Raw genomic sequence first — 18,841 nt, 5'->3', positions numbered from 1 at the left:
GTATGGTGCTGGGGTGGGGGAACAAACCTGCCACTCGACTCTACGCAGAGCCCCGGACCTGGTGGAAGTGGAGGGTTTCTCTCTGCCTGGAGGGAGGTCTGTGCGCCAGGAGTGCTGGGCTGGGGAGGGGACTAGAGGAGGTCATGAGTACTAGATCTTCTGCTATGCATAACCACTGCCACCATCCCTTGTGGAGCAGGAACATGGGGATTACTGCAATCTCAGGGACCCCCCTCTGCATCTTGCCCCAGGGTTGGATACTAGGGCTCAGTTCCTGGAGAGAGGTTTTAACCAGTGTCTCTCCCCTCATCCATCGCATCATCTTTGTGCACCAGGGCATTGCCTCGTTCCTGGGGTGAGGAGCGTGATTGGCCGTCACGGTGTGGGGTGCCCTGCGTCTCTTTCCTCCGGTGGCAGAGGAGGCATTTCCCATAGTCCAGGTGCGTTTCGTGCCCTGCGCGGTGCCCTGAGAGGAGCTGGCACTGCAGCACTGGCCCGCCGCTCTGTAGTTTGGGCTGTAGAGGATCATTTTGGGAGAGAGGAAGAAGTCGCCAGGCAGAGGAGCAGTTGGCTTTGCGGACAGAGGGCTGTGGAGGAATGCTGCTGGCTGCTCTTAATCAGCTGCATGTTTGGGCATTTTAGAGCTGTCACGAAATATGCGAGTTGCAAATGTAACAGCGTCAGGGTGGGGCTGGGCAGCTCTCAGCCAAATAATCCCACCAGCAGAACCCCTCCCTCCTCCTGCCAAATCTGAGTGTGGAGGGGTTAGAAACCGAAGCCAGCCAAGCGTTCCCTTCTCCAGGAGCACAGCTCACAAAGGAGGACAGAGCCCTGCAGCTCAGCCCCTTTCACGGGGCCTCCCACCCCCCAGGCCACGCATCTTGGCGAGCAGGATGTGAACAGGCAGAAAGAATTCCGAGAAGAACTCCCCAGGAACCCGTTCGGCCGCACGGTCCTTTGTGACTTCAGCCAAAGCATCTGGCTCCCGTGCCAGACAAAGATGCTTGGCTGGAAGGGCCCCCTGTTCTGAGCTGATCTGCGGAGTGCTATGTTCCAATGGCCTAGTAAACACATGTCTAATCAGCTGGTCTCACATGCTTGCAAGCCCACGGGAGCCGACTGTTTGGTGTAATCCGTGTGCTGCCTTCCCATAAGGTTTATCTCGTATGTGGCCCAATGGCCTGAGAGAGGAGGCCCCCATAAAGCCAGGTGCCATGTGGGTCCAGGTGCAAACAGAATCCTTCTGGGACTGTATCCTGCTAATGTTCTCGATCCGCCCCCAGCACTGAAAGGGGGACAAATGGTGCAGCAGGAAGAAGACTGAGTGGCCAACGTGGTGAAAGGATAAGCTGGATAAGTTACGTATGTGGGTGTCCACCTTTGAAATCCAAAGCAGCATCGCACAGGGTCAGGCTGTGAATGAGACCCACTTGTCAGGGGTCAGCACCAAGGCAGGGGTGGCTGGTTTGATTCCTTCCAGGGAGGTGGGAATGGTCCGGCAGGGAGGATGCTAGGGGCTGGGGCTGACTAGCTTGAAGGTAGGAGCGCTCGGGGAGCCCCTGCTGGGAAGGAGGAGGGTTAGGCAGGGATCTGGCTTTACAAACTCCAGGCAAGGGCAGAACGTCTGACTTTATACAGAGTGTGTCTGCATGTGGGCAGCCTTTGCTGGGCACTGTCGATGCCACGTTACACCTTCATGCCAGGCAGCCAGCCGTGCCGACATCAGCTGCGCCACAGCCTGGGAGGCTGTTTCTGCAAATCAGGGCTGCAGTCGAGGGAGCAGTATTTGCTAAGGGCCCGGTCCTGGACACAGACTTCCCATGGAGGGCAGGGAGTCTCCAGCATGCAGTAGGTGGCCCACGCTGCGTGCCCTTAATTCCAGGAGGCAAAGCTAGCAGTCCTGCCTCCCTTGCTTTGAGCCTTGCCGTGGGCTGTAGCGGCTCAGAAGCCTGTCCGTGCTCTCTGGAGAACCCGAGGACTCCAGCGTCTGTCCATTCCTGGCTGGCCTTCAGGCACAACCAGTTAGGCACATGCGGTGACTGTTGCCCTGGGCATTATTTTTACTCTGAGCACGGCACTTCTTGCTCCGGGGGCCTGGGCAATAGGATTTTTCCAGAGCAAAATCTGTGGCTTTGGGCCCTTTGCAAGCCCTGTGAGCCTGGGCTCTGTCTGTCGTCAAACCTCTTTCACACATGGGCCCGTCAGTGTCCCAGCTGTGTGATCCACAGGCAGGTGTGAGAAGGAATGTGAAGGGCTTCCAGTCCCAGTAGTGAGTTTGCCCATTAGCTGGAGGATAAAGTGTCACTGGTGAAACCTCAGGACAGGTGAGTGACCGTGGAACTGATGGGATCTGGAGGGGATTCAAATACGCTGCCATCTCCTCGAAGGCTTGAGATGCTGGAAGATGAGCCAAGCGGCTCTTTGTGGTAGATGAGGTGCCTGGATCGAGTGTTTTGGCAGCTGGTGCAGCCCAGCCGTGTGGGAGTTTCCGGGTGACGCTGCGGAATTGCAAGGCTGCTGGTGCAGGTAGACAGCTGAAGGCAGCCCCACGTGCTGTCCTAGTTCTCTAGTAAGGTGACGCGGCAGATGGAGCAGCGTTAGGAGCGAGCGTTGTCTCTCTGATACGTACGCACCCTTTCTCTGGGAAGCCTGGCATCAAACCAAAGGCAGGATGCTCCAAGATCCTCGAGAATGGAACCCGGGAGCATCTGCTGTATGTGGTTAAAACTCGGGTCCAGCTCCAGCAAACCCCAGGCTTCCTTGATTCCCCCCCTCCCCCCCTCCCTCCAGCCGTATGTCCCTCAGGAGCCTCAGGGTCCAAGCTGATTTGCCAGCCCCCTTGTGAGTCCAAATGGCTAGAACCCTAAATTCTCAATAACCTTCCTTTTTAAAATAAACCCTACGGATTGTCCCTGCTCCCCACCAGCAAGTCTGTTTATCCCTTCTCTTTCTGCAGAGACTGAGGGCTAAATTGAGAGGTGAATCTACGTCGATGCAACTTGCACCTTTTCTTCTCTACTCCTTGGCACGTGCACTATGCCCGCTGAGACCTCTGTTACAAGACAGACGCCCCTCTGTCCGTTCTCCCCTTGTCCTTCCGCCGCTGTCCCGTTTGTCTGTTCAGCTGCTGCTTTGCAGCTCAATCGTGGATGCGAGCTCTCTGGGGCAGGGAGGCTTAGAACGTGTGTGTACCAGGAGGTCCTTATGGGGTGGCTGCTCACGCAGTCGCAGAATGCTGGACATTCGGGTCCTGCTGGGAATGGGGTGGGCCTGCCCCCGCCCGTGTGACCTGGGATGCACGGTGCGTGCGAGGTCATGCCGCACAGAGGACACCGTTTTTAAGAGCACACCCCTTTACCCGCCTTCCTATCCTTGCTCCTTCTGCCTCCAGCCAACGGCTCCCCGCACTGCAGGCCTGGCCACTCACTACAAAGCCTGTTGCTCATTAGCTGCTGCTGCTATTGGCTATTTCCCCAAAACACCCTACTGGGCTTACTCCCAAATTCTGCATCTCCTGCCCCCATTGGCCAGGGCTCCTGCAAAGCGCCATCCCCTTGGTATTTCCATTGGTCAGTGTTCCTTCTCCACCCAGCTGTTTGGACGAGCCCATTGGCCCAGACACCGCCTCCAGTGTTCTCTGTGGCCAGCTTCTGTGCTGATACCCATCTGTAATGATGCTGCCCTTGGTGAGACACTTCTGAGAGTATCAGTTCAGGACAAATTGCTTGGAGCAGGGCAGTCACAGCCCCAGGCTGGGGTTTCTCCACTTCTAAGGCACCAAACCAGCCAGCCAGAGAGGACGTTGGTCTCACCCCACTGGCTAACCACAAGTCACACAAGCAATTCCCTTAGACACTCCAGTTTCCCCAGTATCATCACCAGTGCCACTTGTTATGGGATAAATGGTTATGAAAACCAATACCCCAGTAAAAGAAAAAAAGTTCTCCTGATCCCAAAGGACCAAGCCCTAGACCCAGGTCAATACACAAGTCAGATCTTACCCACAAATCACACTGTTGCCAATCCTTTAGAATCTAAAGGTTTATTCATTAAAAGAAAGAAATATAGATGAGAGCTAGAATTGGTTAAATAGAATTACATACAGTAATGGCAAAGTTCTTGATTCAGGCTTGTAGTAGTGATGTAATAAACTGCAGGTTCAAATCAAGGCTCTGGAGTACATCCATAGCTGGGATGGGTCATTCAGTCCTTTGTTCAGAGCTTCAGTTTCTAGCAAAGTTCCTCCAGAAGTAAGAAGCAGGATTGAAGACAAAATGGAGGAGTTTTCAGGGCCTTTTATATTCCCTGCCCATGGAAGGACACCCCTTTGTTCATCTTGCTGCTGTGATTTTCCACAGTAAGGCATCTGGAGTGACATGGGCAAGTCACAAGTCTGTGCATGACTCAGTTTGCAGGCCGACGCCATTGTTTACATGCTAGTTTGAACGCTCCCAGGAAAGCTCAGATATGGTTTGGCATCTCCCAAAGTTCATTGTCATTTAAGTGTTTCTTTATTGGGCAGTTACTGAGAATAGTCCTTTCTCAAGAAGCTGACCAAATGTTTCACTGAGGCTACTTAGAATCAAATACATCTGAGATACAAGTACACAGCCCATATCCATAACTTCAAATACAAAAATGATACACACATACAGCTAGCATAATTATAACCAGCAAATCATAATCGCTTCATAGACACCTCACACGACAACCTTTGTACAATATTTGCTGCAAATATATAACAGTGGTTGCAACAATGACCTATACGGTCACAGTTTGTCAATAACGTCACACCCCCAACGCAACATTGATGCAGGAAGGGATGACACAAACATCACTGACTGCATCCCAAGAGCCCCCCATCCTTGGTTCTGCCTTACTACAGCTAGTATTGGTGTATAACATAAATGGTTTATTCAAGTCGTGTTCAATAACATGATTGAATCTTTTTACAAACTTAAGGTAAAACTTAGACCAATAGTGGATTGGATCTGCTCTTGGAACATGGTTCCTGTATGCGTCATTTGCCAAGAGCTAAAGGACATAGCTACTTTATCCATCCAAGCTCTGGCAAATGTTTGGAACCCAATTAATATCAAGACAATGTAGATATTAATGTTGTCTATAGTACAGGAATCTTGGCATTTAGCCATGAAAGCAATATGGTCGTGTGCCTCAGTTTTCCTTTTTATACAGCACTTTAGGCTTGGAATGTCTTTTTTTTTCCTGTGAAAAGTTCCAAGATGGTTTACAGGCACTAACTGTGAACCATCCGTATTACAAGGCCTTTTAACATAAAGTGTGTCCTTATGTATCACTCTTAGCATGGTTAAGGGATTTTCCAAAAGATTAGGCACATGGTACATTTATACAGTTTTTGGTAATAGCAACACATTAGTTACCAAAATTACCATTAGCAATAACAACAAATCCATTGCAAGTGTCCATCTACAATCATTTTTGTTATGCCACACCTTTGGCTCGATGCCATTGGGGTTTGGGCCTTTTAGGGTTACCCCGTGGCTTCCCTTTGCAAAATTAAGTTCTCTTTTTTTCTCCTTGTCCTGTAGGATCAAACCCTGATTTCTCTTGCTTAACAGAATTCACTGGCTGATTGGGTGGGCTCTCTTTGCTAACAGCTATTAGAAAGTCATCTTCTCCCTAAAAAAAGAACAGGAGTACTTGTGGCACCTTAGAGACTATCAAATTTATTTGAGCATATATATATTTGTTAGTCTCTAAGGTGCCACAAGTACTCCTGTTCTTTTTGTGGATACAGACTAACACTGCTGCTACTCTGAAACCTTTCTTCTCCCTATCAGCCAGGTAATTTGCATCAACACAGACAGAAGCCTGTTCACCAGTTTTCAGATCCTTAACTGCTACCAATTCCAAGGCTGGACTCTGTCTTAAAGAGATACCACACGAACCCAAAGAGTCTGAGGCCACATCTACACTACCCGCCGGATCGGCGGGTAGTAATCGATCTATCGGGGATCAATTTATCGCGTCTCATCTAGACGCAATAAATCGATCCCCAAATCAATGCCCGTACTCCACCTCGGCAGGAGGAGTAAGCGGCCTTGACAGGGGAGCCGCAGCGGTCGACTTGCCGCTGTGAGGACGGCCAGGTAAGTCAGTCTAAGATACGCAACTTTAGCTATGCAATTCGCGGAGCTGAAGTCAAAGTATCTTAGTTTGACACCCCAGCCCTGAGGGTGAGAGTTTGCTGGCTCTCCCTTGCATCCTAAGCATTTAGCCATAAAACTGTTCTGCTCTGAAACACCAGTAACCCAATCTGTCCTCAGACCCTGAAGCACAGACTGCTCACTCAAAGAATTAGCATGGAGACTGTCCTGTCTCAACACCTCCACAGCAAGCTGGCCAAACACAGTCACTTGGTTATAGGGCTGTTCAAATTCCTTGACAATTTTCATTTAATCAGAGACCTTTTCTAAGTGATCCACACTGGATCTTTCAAAAGGAAAGTCAGTGGATCCATTCACAACAGACAATTTCTGGCTGTTAGGAACTGAAACTTTCTTGATTAAGTCAAGGGGGAGGGATAGCTCAGTGGTTTGAGCATTGGCCTGCTAAACCCAGGGTTGTGAGTTCAATCCTTGGGGCCATTTAGGGATCTGGGGCAAAAATCTGTCCGGGACAGGACTTGGTCCTGCTGTGAAGGCCAGGGACTGGACTTGATGACCTTTCAAGGGCCCATCCAGTTCTATGAGAGAGGTGTATATATATAAATTACTTCCATACCCTTCAGTTGTAGCAAACTGCTTGCATGGATTACCATGAGAATTCATTTCCCTAGGAGCTTCTTTAAGCAACAATTTACCCCTCACAGAAATTCTGCCTTTACCCTCTTCACCTGGGGCTTGCTCTAAAGGAACACTTCCCTGAGCAACCACAGACTCTTTCTGGGTCTCTCTTGTATTCCAGATCACCTTTGGCCCATCAGGCAGATCCCTACACAATCCCCTTTCAGGCAGACTGCTAGATTTCATAGTCAAAAGGTTAGAAACATTCTCCTTCCCTTTGCCACACAAGTTCAGGGATCTTTTTTCCTTCTTGCAACAAGTTTCCACACAGTTAGTGGGTAACAATTAAATCACCTTTCTGCTCTCCTTGGGCCCTGGCTAGGGTATCACCCTGACCAGACAGAGTTGCTACCCCCTTTTCCCGCCACACACTAGCAACAGGCAAACTACAAGCACCAGAATTGTCTGGTCTCTGGGATTTTGCTAAGACACTAACTGGTTGCAACCTAGGTACAGTGCCATTCTCCCCAGCAGACACAAACTTAGGACCATTCCCTTCCTGGGCTTTAGTTGAATTCAGAACCAACTCTGAGACAGCTGCACTACCCTTAACCCTCACAGGCTGAAAGGCACCTTCTGTCTGCTCCACAGACAAAGAACTGGAGACACCATCTCCTTTACCAGACACACAGCTTGGGATTTTATTGCCCTTGTCCCACCACACAGGGGCTGTTCAAACAACTGCTTGGAGGCCGGGGTAGCTCCCTCCATAGGCAAGTCAATACCCCTGACAGACACAGGCACATTCCCTTCACTGTCACAATTCTCCACACAGGTAACAGGTAAGGGATAAGGACACTCATCTTCCACTATCCCAAACTGCTGACTAGACAAAGCCATCAGCTCTCAAGGCTGCCTAAGCTCATTTAAACTTTCCCTGCCTTCCTCAGCTAGGGCTTTAACTTGACCATCCACTTTAATTTGCTTCTGAGAAACATTTTCCTGAGCAATGAGTTCTTTCTGTGCTTTAGCTAATTCCAGATTCACTTCTGAGACATTAGACAGACACTCAGAAACTTCATTCACAGACAAACAGCTATTCCTCCCCAGGTTATAGCATAATGGGTTAAACACAGAAAACTGCTCATAGTAATACAACAGACCAACATAGTTACAAACTGGACTTTCAAGAGGATACAATTTTAGCTGTTCTTCCCTTGCTTTTTTGACTTGGAGCCTAAGTCTGGCAACCCTCTGCTCAGCAGCCAGCCACTCAATATGATCCCTATGAGCCCTTTCGTCTCTCTTAGCAGCAGCTTTTTCTAATTCAGCATTCCTTTCCTGAGCTTCTTTCTCCAGCTGGGCCAAGGCTTGCTTCTCTCTCATTTGAATTTCTGCCAGTTTTTGTTCATGTTCAAACTGCAGGCTGTCTCTCAAGGCTTGCAGTTTCATTGCTTCTGCTGTTGGTTTTTGGCTTATGGTCACTGAGCTGTAACCAACAAAACTCTCCAATCCCAAAATTTGGATAGCGCGGGGTTCTGAGCCAAAGCTCAATTGACCTGGTGATGTGGATCCTATCACGACTACACCATTGTAATGATGCTGCCCTTGGTGGGACACTTCTGAGAATGCCAGTTCAGGACAAATTGCTTGGAGCAGGGCAGTTACAGCCCTAGGCTGGGGTTTTTCCACCTCTAAGGCAAACCAAACCAGCCAGACAGAGAGGACTTTGGTCTCACTCCACTGGCTAACCACAAGTCACACAAGCAGTTCCCTCAGACACTCCAGTCTCCCAGTATCACCACCAGTGCCACTCGTCCTGGGGATGAATGGTTATGAAAACCAACACCCCAGTAAAAGAAAAAGGGTTCTCCTGATCCCAGAGGACCAAGCCCCAGACCCAGGTCAATATACACATCAGATCTTACCCACAAATCACCTGTTGCCAATCCTTTAGAATCTAAAATCTAAAGGTTAAGAAATATAGATGAGAGCTAGAATTGGTTAAATGGAATCAATCACATACAGTAATGGCAAAGTTCTTGGTTCAGGCTTGTAGCAGTAATGGAATACTGCAGGTTCAAATCAAGGCTCTGGAGTACATCCACAGCTGGGATGGGTCATTCAGTCATTTGTTCAGAGCTTCAGTTTCTAGCAAAGTTCCTCCAGAAGTAAGAAGCAGGATTGAAGACAAAATGGAGGAGTTTTCAGGGCCTTTTATATTCTCTGCCCACGGAAGGACCCCTTTTGTTCTTACTGTGGAAAATCACAGCAGCAAGATGGAGGCTGGAGTCACGTGGGCAAGTCACAAGTCCATGCATGACTCAGTTTGCAGGCCGACGCCATTGTTTACATGTTAGTTTGAAAGCTCCCAGGAAAGCTCAGATGTGGTTTGGCGTCTCCCAAAGTTCATTGTCAGTTAAGTGTTTCTTTATTGGGCAGTTACTGAGAATAGTCCTGTCTCAAGAAGCTGACCAAATGCTTCATTGAGGCTACTTGGAATCAAATACATCTGAGATACAAGTACGCAGCCCATGTCCATAACTTCAAATACAAAAATGATGCACACATTCAGCTAGCGTAATTATAACCAGCAAATCATAGCCGCTTCATAGACACCTCACACGACAAGCTTGGTACAATATTTGCTGCAAATATATAACAGTGGTTGCAACAACGATCTATACCGTCACAGTTTGTCAGTAACGTCCCATCAGCAATCAAGGCTATTGCCTGCTGTGATTGGCTGACATGGGGGGGCGTGGCTGAGTGGGTGGAAATAACCTTGAGCGCTCTTCAAAAGGGCTTCCCAGTCTGATGCCGGACAAAGCCGTGTCCAGTTTGGTGTCAGTCCTGGATGGGGGCAAACCCTAGAAAAGCAGGGCTGTGTGGCCTGCCTGGGCCCTGAGCTCTGACTAAATAGGCACCTAAATACCTTTAAGGATCTGGGGCTTGGTCTTTTGCCTCTTGATAACCTGTAACTCCTCTTACCACATCCTCTCTAAACTGGATATAAGCGTCTTCTGGGCAGAGTGCATGAGGATCCTCCTCACAGGCGCCAACTGTGTGGGTGTTCCAGGGCTGGGGCACCCACAGAGGGAAAAATGAGTGCTCAGCACCCATGCTGCCAAAAAGCTGTTTGGTGTCGTGGGGAGGGGCTTGGGGTAGGATGGAGAGCAGTGAGTGGTGGGTGGGAGGGGTCAAAGCGAGGGCGGGGCCTCGGGGAAAGGTGCGGAGTGGGGCGGGGCCTCGGGCAGATGGGTAAATTAGAAATCGGTGCCTATGGTCCTCGGTCGGCAGAAAGTAGGAAGTGACAAAATATTGTATTTATATGAAGCTCTTTAAACACACACGTCCTCGGCTGAGGTAGCTGAAGATGTGACCCACAGAGTTTTAAACCACTTTGATTTTACAATATCTTGGCGGCCGTTGGTGTGTTTGGGGCCCTGGGGAGGACCCCACTGCTGCCCCTTAAAAGAACAAACCCCAAGAACGTGCAGTTCAGAGTTATCACACCCTGTCATCTTGTGGGTTGTTTGAGACTGCGCCCGGCTAGGTGTCTGTTTAGCAAGGCCATGCGTCGGAGCGATGGCCCGTTGTAAAAGGCTTTGCAGATGCTAGACACGTTTGGAGTCTGTGCTGATGGCATCTGGGGCCCTGTATTCAGGTGAGAGCTGCTGCTGAGTTGGGCTTTCCTGGGCAGAATGTGAAGGGAGAAATGCCCTTGTCATGTGGAAAGACACAGGTGGGCAAATCGAGAAGGGAGTGGGGACAGAATCATCGAAGTGCTGGGCTTGGGGGGATGTTGAGAGGGCATGTAGTAGCGCATCCAACCCAGCAGAAAGAAGCCAAAAAGGGGAGGAATGCACAGTTTGTTCTCCTTTATTCCAGGGGCCTGGACGTCCTTTGCTTTAATAGCGCCTCCTCGAAATCCCGTCTGGGGCTGCCCGGCTTTGTGGCTGGAGGAGAGGTGGCAGGTGGGAAGCCAGTAATGCAGAGCAGGGCCCCAGCGAGCGAAGGGGCGGTGGGCAGAGGTTTGTGTTCGAAAACAGAAGCCCAGCCCCGGTAATGGCAGGGGGAGGGGAAGGCAGGAAGTGTGGGCTCAGGTTTCCACATTAATTCACTGCCGCTTTCCTGTTTAAGAGTCACGATTGAGCTATCTTTAGAGAGCATCTGTTCCACGGGGGCTCTGATACCGTCCTCATCACCACAGCATCTGAGTATGTTAAACCAAGAGACTAATGTTAGTTACATGTGGCTCGTTCTCTCGCTCTTATCTTGGCCCCCGGGAGGAGAACCCTGTGTGCTGGGGAGTGTTTTGTTTTGCTAGGGCCTTGTTTTGATGTTTAAACGTCCACATTGCTCTGTGTGGCTGGAAGAGACGGCAGGGCGGGAGAGAGTGCCTGGCATGCGGAGCGGGAGGTGGGCGTGCGACGGTCCTTCGTTCGTTTCACAGGCTCGGACCAGCCCCTGAGAAGGTTCCATCTCCTCCACAGATGAGCTTTCCCCTTATCGTGGAAAGTTCCATGGGGCTAGAGGAGCGAAGGCGTCGACCGTGATCTTCATCCCAGAGCTTTAGGCTGTTTTAGATACCCAGGCAGTGGAGTACCTTGGCGTGACTCGGTTCTCTATGGGCAGCCAGGGTAGGGAGCGGCAGACAGGCGTGCCCAAGGGGCTGTGCTGCTAGTGTTCTGTATGAGCTGGACTTTCCAAAGTGCTGCAGGTTTCACGGCCAGCGATATCTGTAAGTCACCCCAGTTACCCCTCTGCCTTGGCCAAAGCGGAATTGGTTGGTGCTAAACTGTGTGCCAGCTGCCCGCCACTCCGGTCTGTTAGCCAGCCAAACAAACCCTTAGGACTCTGCCAGTCTGGACTTGGCCTTGCAGGTTAACCCTTTGTGTACATCAGTGCCCAAATTCTCCAGGAAAGTCTCCGTGCAACAGGCAGCTCCTGTCGCTGGCTGCCCGCGGAAATCAAGGGCACTGTTTCCAGAGACCGATTCCACACCAGCCCACCAGCTCAGCTGAGGTGCCCACCTCACTCGATGGATCAGCACGGAGGTGAAGTGAGAATAAAACAAAAATGAGTTTGTTAATAAAGAGCAGAGAGCTCTGACTGATGCGAAGCTGAGAGAAACACACAATGGTTACAAATGAAACAAAAGTGTAATATGCTTTCTAGTGACTAAAACGAAACAGGTTGCAGTCCTTGTCGAAGGCAGTTTTCTCACTGACAGCCACCTCTGAGCATCACCAGCACACGTGGCCGAGGAGCCACCATTCATAGAGGTCCTGAGCGCTGACCCCTTCGCTCCCTCAGTGCTGGATAACCAACAAGTCGTCTTATTGTCTTTGACTTTGTTCTGAATCCTGTCTCCCATGCTGATTTCACATCCTCATGGTGGTTCGTTCCTCCTGTTTACTTCTGCAAATGAACTGTCCACTGTTTCTGACATCACCATGCTCAATTTACATTAGACGCAGGGAGATAATGATCCTCCGTCTTGTCTGGAAGAAAACCTGATCATCCCTTTGGTTAATAGACTTTAAAGCATCAGTAAGTACCCATAATTCCTTCTAATGTTAATACACAGAGTTCACAGTGATAGTAATCACCAGTGTGTCACCAGCTTTCATTTGATATCTCAAACGGCATCCTTACAGCTAAGTGTCATGACAGCAGTGTGTTAGGTGTAGTGAGTTTGTTGGGGGTGATGGGAGTAGCTGTTACATGGTAGTGAAACCTTTGCCATTGGGCATTAAGGGGCTCTTGGGGTCACAATATTGCATTGCTGGAGAGTCAATCTGGGAGGTGACAAAGGCATGAATAACTGAGGCCAGGTCTCCACGATGGGATGGAGTTTCCTAGCAACCAGAGATGGTAGCAGCATCCATGCTTTTTATGTGAGAGCTCAGCGTCAGCAGGGAATCCAGGAGTACTCCTAGACTATGGACTGAATTGACCAGTTGTCAGGGGTGAGTAACTTAAATGACTTACTGTTACGCAGGGTGGCTGGGGTCCTGGGCAAGGTAGGGGGGCGGCTCTGGGCCTCCAGAATGGGTGGGGCTGGGGCCAAAATCCCTCAGCCAGCCCCTCAGTGCTGCCTGGCCTGTGCCACCTGGGGCTTTGGTGGCGATTTAAAGGGCCCCGGCTCCTGGCAGCAGCTGGTGCTCCCGGGCCCCACCGTTGCTACACCGGGATTCCGGTGGCGATTTAAAGGGCCCAGGGCTCCAACTGCAGGTGTGGTGGCAGCAGCAGCAAATGGGAGCCGCGGGCCCTTTAAATCGCCACCCCTACAGCAGCAGCAGCCGGAGCTGCGGGCCCTTTAAATTGCTTGGCCACGGGGCAGCTGCCCCTTCTCCCTGCCCCACCCCCATCACATCGATGTTGCATGGGACCAGAGAGGGAACTGATCCCTGTGCGACTCCCCAGGGGAGGGGTCCATCGATGGAGGTGCAGATTCCCATCTCTCCTCAGGAAGGACTCTAACCATTCTAGTGTCTTACCCTGGGCTCTGCCACCACAGCAGTATCCCATCGGCAACGGTGTCAAACGCTGCAGAGGAGCCCAGGGGGATGGGAATGGACGGCTGCCCTCTGTCCACTGACAGATCATCGTCAGAACCACTAACATGGTTCCAATCCCATGTCCTGGCCTGAATCCAGTTTGTGCCAGGTCTAGGCTAGTGGTGTCACGTAGATGGGCTTGTAGGCGGCCTGTGGCTGCCTCTGTGAGTCTGCTCAGGAGCAGAGCTTCAACAGCAGGTGGCTGTTGGCTAGAGCCGATGTGCCCAGGGTGGGTTTCTTCAGGGTTGGTCGGGCTAGTGTATGTTTGGAGGAGGAAGGGATGATTCCTGCCCTGAACCAGGCGTGGGCTGCTCCAGCCAGGACTGGCCTCCGAGGCTCCTGACTCCCACCAGCTGGGAGGGGCAGGGCTGGAGTCGCAGCTCTTGGGTCGAGTGTCCTCAAGACATTCTTGACACTGCAGTGGAGTGAGTGGGCCAAGCTCTGGGACTGCAGGGGGCTGCGGGCAGGTGGGTGCTGGCGGGTGGATCCAGGCTGTCGGACAGGCCTTCCCGAACGTGCGTGATCATTTCAGCGCAGTCGGATGATCACTCTGCACAGTGCTTGGTGCTCTGTTCTGGTGCAGGCTGGAGACGCAGTATTGGCGAAGGGTTCACCACCCTGACTTGCTCCTCGGGGTGGGACATGGCTGCTTTGGTGGAGCCTGCTAGGCAGGTTCTCTTGCCTTGTAATCCAGCCTCAGCGTAGGCTTGGTGGGATCCGTTCGGTTTCGTCCTGTGTTTAGCAGCCTTTGTGTTCTGCCATCGGCGCTCGAGTTTCCAGCCCCTTTCTCCATCTGGCGCCGGGAGTCGGGAATCGTGGCGATGGGGAGGGAGGGGCTGCTGGGGCCATCGCTTCACCAAGTCCTCAACTTCTCGTCCTGTGAGGGGAATCCTGCTGTCCTGTGGCTTTGGGACTTGTGGGGTCTGTGTGGTTGAATCAGAGATGTGGGGGTCTCGTTGCCTGGGAGCTGGGAGAGCTCTGGCTCACTGCCGTAGGGCTTGTCCACACTACAGAATTGGGTAGACGTAAGTTAGGTCGACCTACTGCTGCCGCAACAATTAAATCGGCTGTTGGTGTCCACACTGCCCTCCTTCTGCCGGTGGTGCACGTCCTTACCAGGAGCGCTTGCACCGATGGAAGTGGGGCATTGTGGGGCGCTGACAGCTGGAGTGTGGGCAGAGTGACAGCCGCCTGTGGGTCACAGCTGGAGTCCCCCGCACCTGGGGCCACAGCCAGAGCTGGGGCTGAAATGTGAAATAATAGCAGCCATGAAACTGACAAGAATGTCAATTTCACTGCTGGTGGTGTCTCTGCTGTGAAACGGAGCCCCTGGTGGGCTTACAGCTTGGGCTGTCAGCGCCGGCGACAGGGGGCTCCAGCTGTCAGCCCAGTGCAGGGCTGACGACAACAGGCCATGTAAGTAACGTAGTGTCTGTCTACATGGACATTGTGTCACCCTAACTACGTCGGTGTAAGCACTACACCGCACATCGGCGGGAGTACCATCGTAGTGCAGACGCTGACAGCATTAGGTCAGCATAAGCTGCCTGTTGTGTAGACCAGGCCTTAGTGAGGGGCTGGTCTGCCCAGGGCAGTGGCTGGATTGCGATCTCCTTGATATTGAGAGCAGGGCCTGGGCACGACAGGCTGGGTGGGCTGGACCAGGGGCCACCTGTGAGCGTCTGAGGGAGGGGAGTGAGAGGAGCAGATCTGGGGCTTTTGCATCTGCCCCCTCGTTGACCTGAATGTTGAAACCCAGACCAGCCATCCTGGGAGATATTTCCTAGCCATCTCTGAGAAGGCTCCTTCATGAGCTCGTTATCTTTGGGTCTGTAAATGAGCATAAAATCTGTCAGCTTTGGCTCTGGTTTCTGCTGGCAGAGGAATGAATTGGAATGACTTTGTCTTACCCCAGCCACCTCTTTTTGGAATTGGGCTTGGTGATGCAGGTCGTGGGCTTCGTCACTGAGGAGGCCGTCTGGGATTTGTTGGTCAGTATCCGTCTTAGTTCCGGTTGCCATGTGCTCCCTGCGTCAGGCTCGTGCCTGCGTGGTGCTCCTGCGTAGTATACGGCCGTTAATGTCTGGTGCTTGGCTTCTGAGGCCTGTTCTGCACCGTCTGATTTGGACTGTGATAGGTGAAGTAACGGCTTGTGCCATGGGGATGCTCTGAGCAGAGGAACGGTTGGTTTGCCAAATGCCATGGGAACGGCAGGTGTGTTAGCCCCCGTTGGCGCTGGGAATGGGCGGAGCTGGAGCAGTCTGTCCCTGGAGCCGCAGTGGGTGTGCTGGAAGGACAGCAGCAAGAATGGTGACAATCCCACCAGGTAGGGTGGAGTCCCAGGAAGAAAAGTCATCCTGGTCAGAAGATGGCAGAGAAAGCTGGGGGATGGGGCAGGGTGGAGGATCCGGGTTCCTTCCCCGTAAGAGGCTTCCTTCCTGTGCATCAGAGCACTCCCTCTTTGTGTCTCTACCTGCTGGAGCAGAGGCCTGATTTTTTTGTTTGCGTCATTCGGAATCGGCGCTGGTGTCCTGCGGTGCCTGGATCCCCATCCGGTGTAAATCCATGCAGCTCCATTGAACCCAGAACAGCTGCCCTGACTGCCCCCAGCAGGAGATTCGGTCCTAGGCCCGCGTGTCCTTTTGCAGTAAATGGCTCGGCGTGATGTTTTAATAACCAAACAAACGCTTCTTTTTACAACTGGCGATTACACAGCTGGGCTTAATTGCGAGTATGGGCTTTGTGGGGAGACTGTTTCATTTGGCGAAAGCCGGCTTTGGCAAAAGCAGCCTGCAGAGCAAAGCACTGATGGATTGGCACTAATACCGTTGACAGAGCTGTGTGGGTTCTCTGCGTTTCAAAGGCTTTGTTGCTCTCTTTGTAGCAGGAGAACAATCACGGCCAATGTCCTTTGAGGAACGCAGGTTTCCAGGGAAAAAGGCTGCGATTTAAGAGGCTCTTTTGCAAGTTTCACAGTTTCCATGTATGATGGTCTGACTTGAGCCTTCCTGCCTGTTTTGGTTTTTGAGTGAGAGTGGTGAAGATTCATGGATTTTAAGGTTAGAAGGGACCGTTCTGACCATCTCGTCTGACCTGCATGGCACAGCCTAGAGAACCTCCCCCGCAGATTTGGGCAGTGGAGGAGACTGTTCTTTGCTACTACTTGTCTGTTTCCTTAACATCACATCCTCCGTTGTAAGCTTCTGGGGGCAGGGACGGTCTCTGCTACTTTCCCGTATAGCACAGAGAAGCCCTGATCTTTGACTGGGGTTCCCTAGGGGCTGCTATAAAAGAACTCAGTGAACATTATGGAGCCCGGTAACTTGTGGTTTAGCTAGAAAATACCTTCTGGAGAGACGGCCAATCTCTATGTAAAGACTCCAGGGGAACCACTTCCCCATGGGTAACTAAGGAGTGGGTCCATCACATCAGGCAACACAATTGTATGGGCCAGTTGATGGCTTGGTTTTGTCAATACTTACAACTTTGCGTGTGGCACTAAGCAGCCCGGCTCAGCTCCCCCAGTTCCGGTGCTGGTATAGAACAGGGCATCAGCACTGTGTTCTCTGGACCTGATCTGTGGGGTGGGAAGCAATGCAGTGGGATTGTACTACTGCCTTGCAAGTGCTGGTGCGGATGCAGCCTTGTACTGCCGGCAATTTGTGGATACAGGGCAATCTCCTCTGAGCTGGGTGCGAAGTGCTCTGAACTGAGGAGATGGGTCTTGGACAAACCAGTGACTGTCACAGCCCAGCAGAACTGCTGTGGCTTGGCTATGGGCGGAATCTGCAGAGGCTGCATGCTGAGGAGCTGGGAAGGAATTGGGGGCTGGGGAGAGTCCCTCTTTCTAGGCCTATGGTGAGGCCCCCCCGCCCCCGCCCCCCCGCTGCTGGGCACCTCCAGGAAGAGGTAGATGCAGGAAGCTGTGGGAAAAGTGGAGCAAGTTCAGAGAAGGAGAAAAAATGATCCGGGTGCTGGCGGGACCTGCAAGGAAGGATTGAGAGCTGAGTCTGCACAGCCCAGTCAAGCAGTGATTAAGAGAGTGGGACGTAGCCTTGTGCCTAGCTCATGTACCTGGGAAGGAGAGAGATTGCTTAGAATGGTCTTGGGGACTGGGGCTCTAATTCCGAGTGACGGGAGCAGTGGAAAACCGGGGTTGCATATCAAGAATCTATTTCTGGTCGGGGGGGACAGGGAGGGTCCATGGTACCTAAATCTTGGCACCAATTTATGGTGATTCAGAGATGCTGAGCACCCCCAATTCCTGCTGAAGCTGAAGTGAGTTGCAAGCACTCAGCACCAGGAAGAAAAATCGGGTCTTTTCTTTTTAAATATCTAATTTTAGGGACCCAGCTTGGCGCAAGTGCTTCTCTAGGACTTGCACGATGCATCAATTCTGCTGGGACTTGCAGGGTCTCGGTATAATGCGCCTAGTAAATCAGTGCTGAGTCATGCCCCTACATCCCGCTTCAAGACCCCATTATGATCCCCATCTGAGACTTGGGTTAAGGGAGCCTAATGCTGAATGAGCCCTCGGGCCAGGCCATCGCCTTGAGATGTGCCTCAGTGTTTCCTCTGCTTCGCGGGCTGGGGATTGTGGAAGCCCTGAGGGGAGCTAAATCATGCTTGGGTCTTCTCCCCTTGCAGGCACAAAGCCTAAAGTGGGTGGTGTCCGCTTCGCCGCCAGCCAGCCCGAGGAAGGAGCACACTCCCACGTGCACTTCGACGAGAAGCTCCATGACTCCGTGGTCATGGTCACCCAGGAGAAGGATGGCAACTTCTTGGTCAAGGTAAGAGCTGTAGAGATCAAAGGAGGTGGAGGAAGTTGAGGAGGAGGAGGATGTTTGGTGGGTTAAGGGGGGGCTGAATAGCTTTGTCTCCTCCGTGGAACTGGAACTGATGTCGGACTATGCCCTGTGTGCCAACTGCTGTAAACATTCAACTCCAAAGTCTTTGCTGTGGCTGGAGTTTGGGGCTCTACTTTTGATTCACCTCCGGAAAATGAGCTTCCTGCCCGATTCACCTTCCAGTGGCACGTAGAAACCAGCTGACCCTGCTGGAAGTTGACATAGTGTGAGATATCTAAAACCAGCGTTGGGATGGCCTTGAAGACAAAGCCGTGAAACTAGCAGCTCCTGTTTATAGCTCAGGGAATTACTGGATTGGTTCCCTCTGTCCTTGACTCTTGGAGAGTGTCCAAATAAGGAACCCGTCAAGGTTTGTGCTACAGCGTAAGGGAGAGTTAAAGCCATCGTTGCGTCAACGCTTAGCCACAGCAGCAATGATCAGCAGCTTTTATACGCTTCCTCTCCCAGCGTTTGCTAATGTCTGGAGCTTGGTGCATGTTGGGAGCCCCTTCCTCCCCCTAATGGGATGGGATGGGAGCCCCTTCCTCCCCCTAATAAAACAACCCAAAGGGGTTTCTTCCTAGGTTTTAGGGATGAGGTCAACAAATGGCCTCAATGTGTGCTTCCAGAATGGTGGTAATGTGGCCACTTAAAAATACTT

General features: G+C 51.7%; 1 protein-coding gene across 2 annotated transcripts in view; it reads left to right on the top strand.

Moving 5' to 3' along the window:
- The window catches only part of C5H20orf27 (chromosome 5 C20orf27 homolog), a 163,992-nt gene that overhangs the window by 48,633 nt on the left and 96,518 nt on the right, over positions 1–18,841 (top strand). For both annotated transcript variants that reach the window (XM_039540921.1, XM_039540920.1), the window contains one exon: positions 17,981–18,123. In XM_039540921.1, coding sequence (XP_039396855.1) covers positions 17,981–18,123 — 143 coding nt within the window. The remainder of the gene's footprint in view (positions 1–17,980; positions 18,124–18,841) is intronic.

The sequence above is a fragment of the Mauremys reevesii genome, linkage group 5, assembly GCF_016161935.1.
Source record: "Mauremys reevesii isolate NIE-2019 linkage group 5, ASM1616193v1, whole genome shotgun sequence".
NCBI lineage: Eukaryota > Metazoa > Chordata > Testudines > Geoemydidae > Mauremys > Mauremys reevesii.
This window is presented reverse-complemented; position numbering and strand designations above follow the sequence as displayed.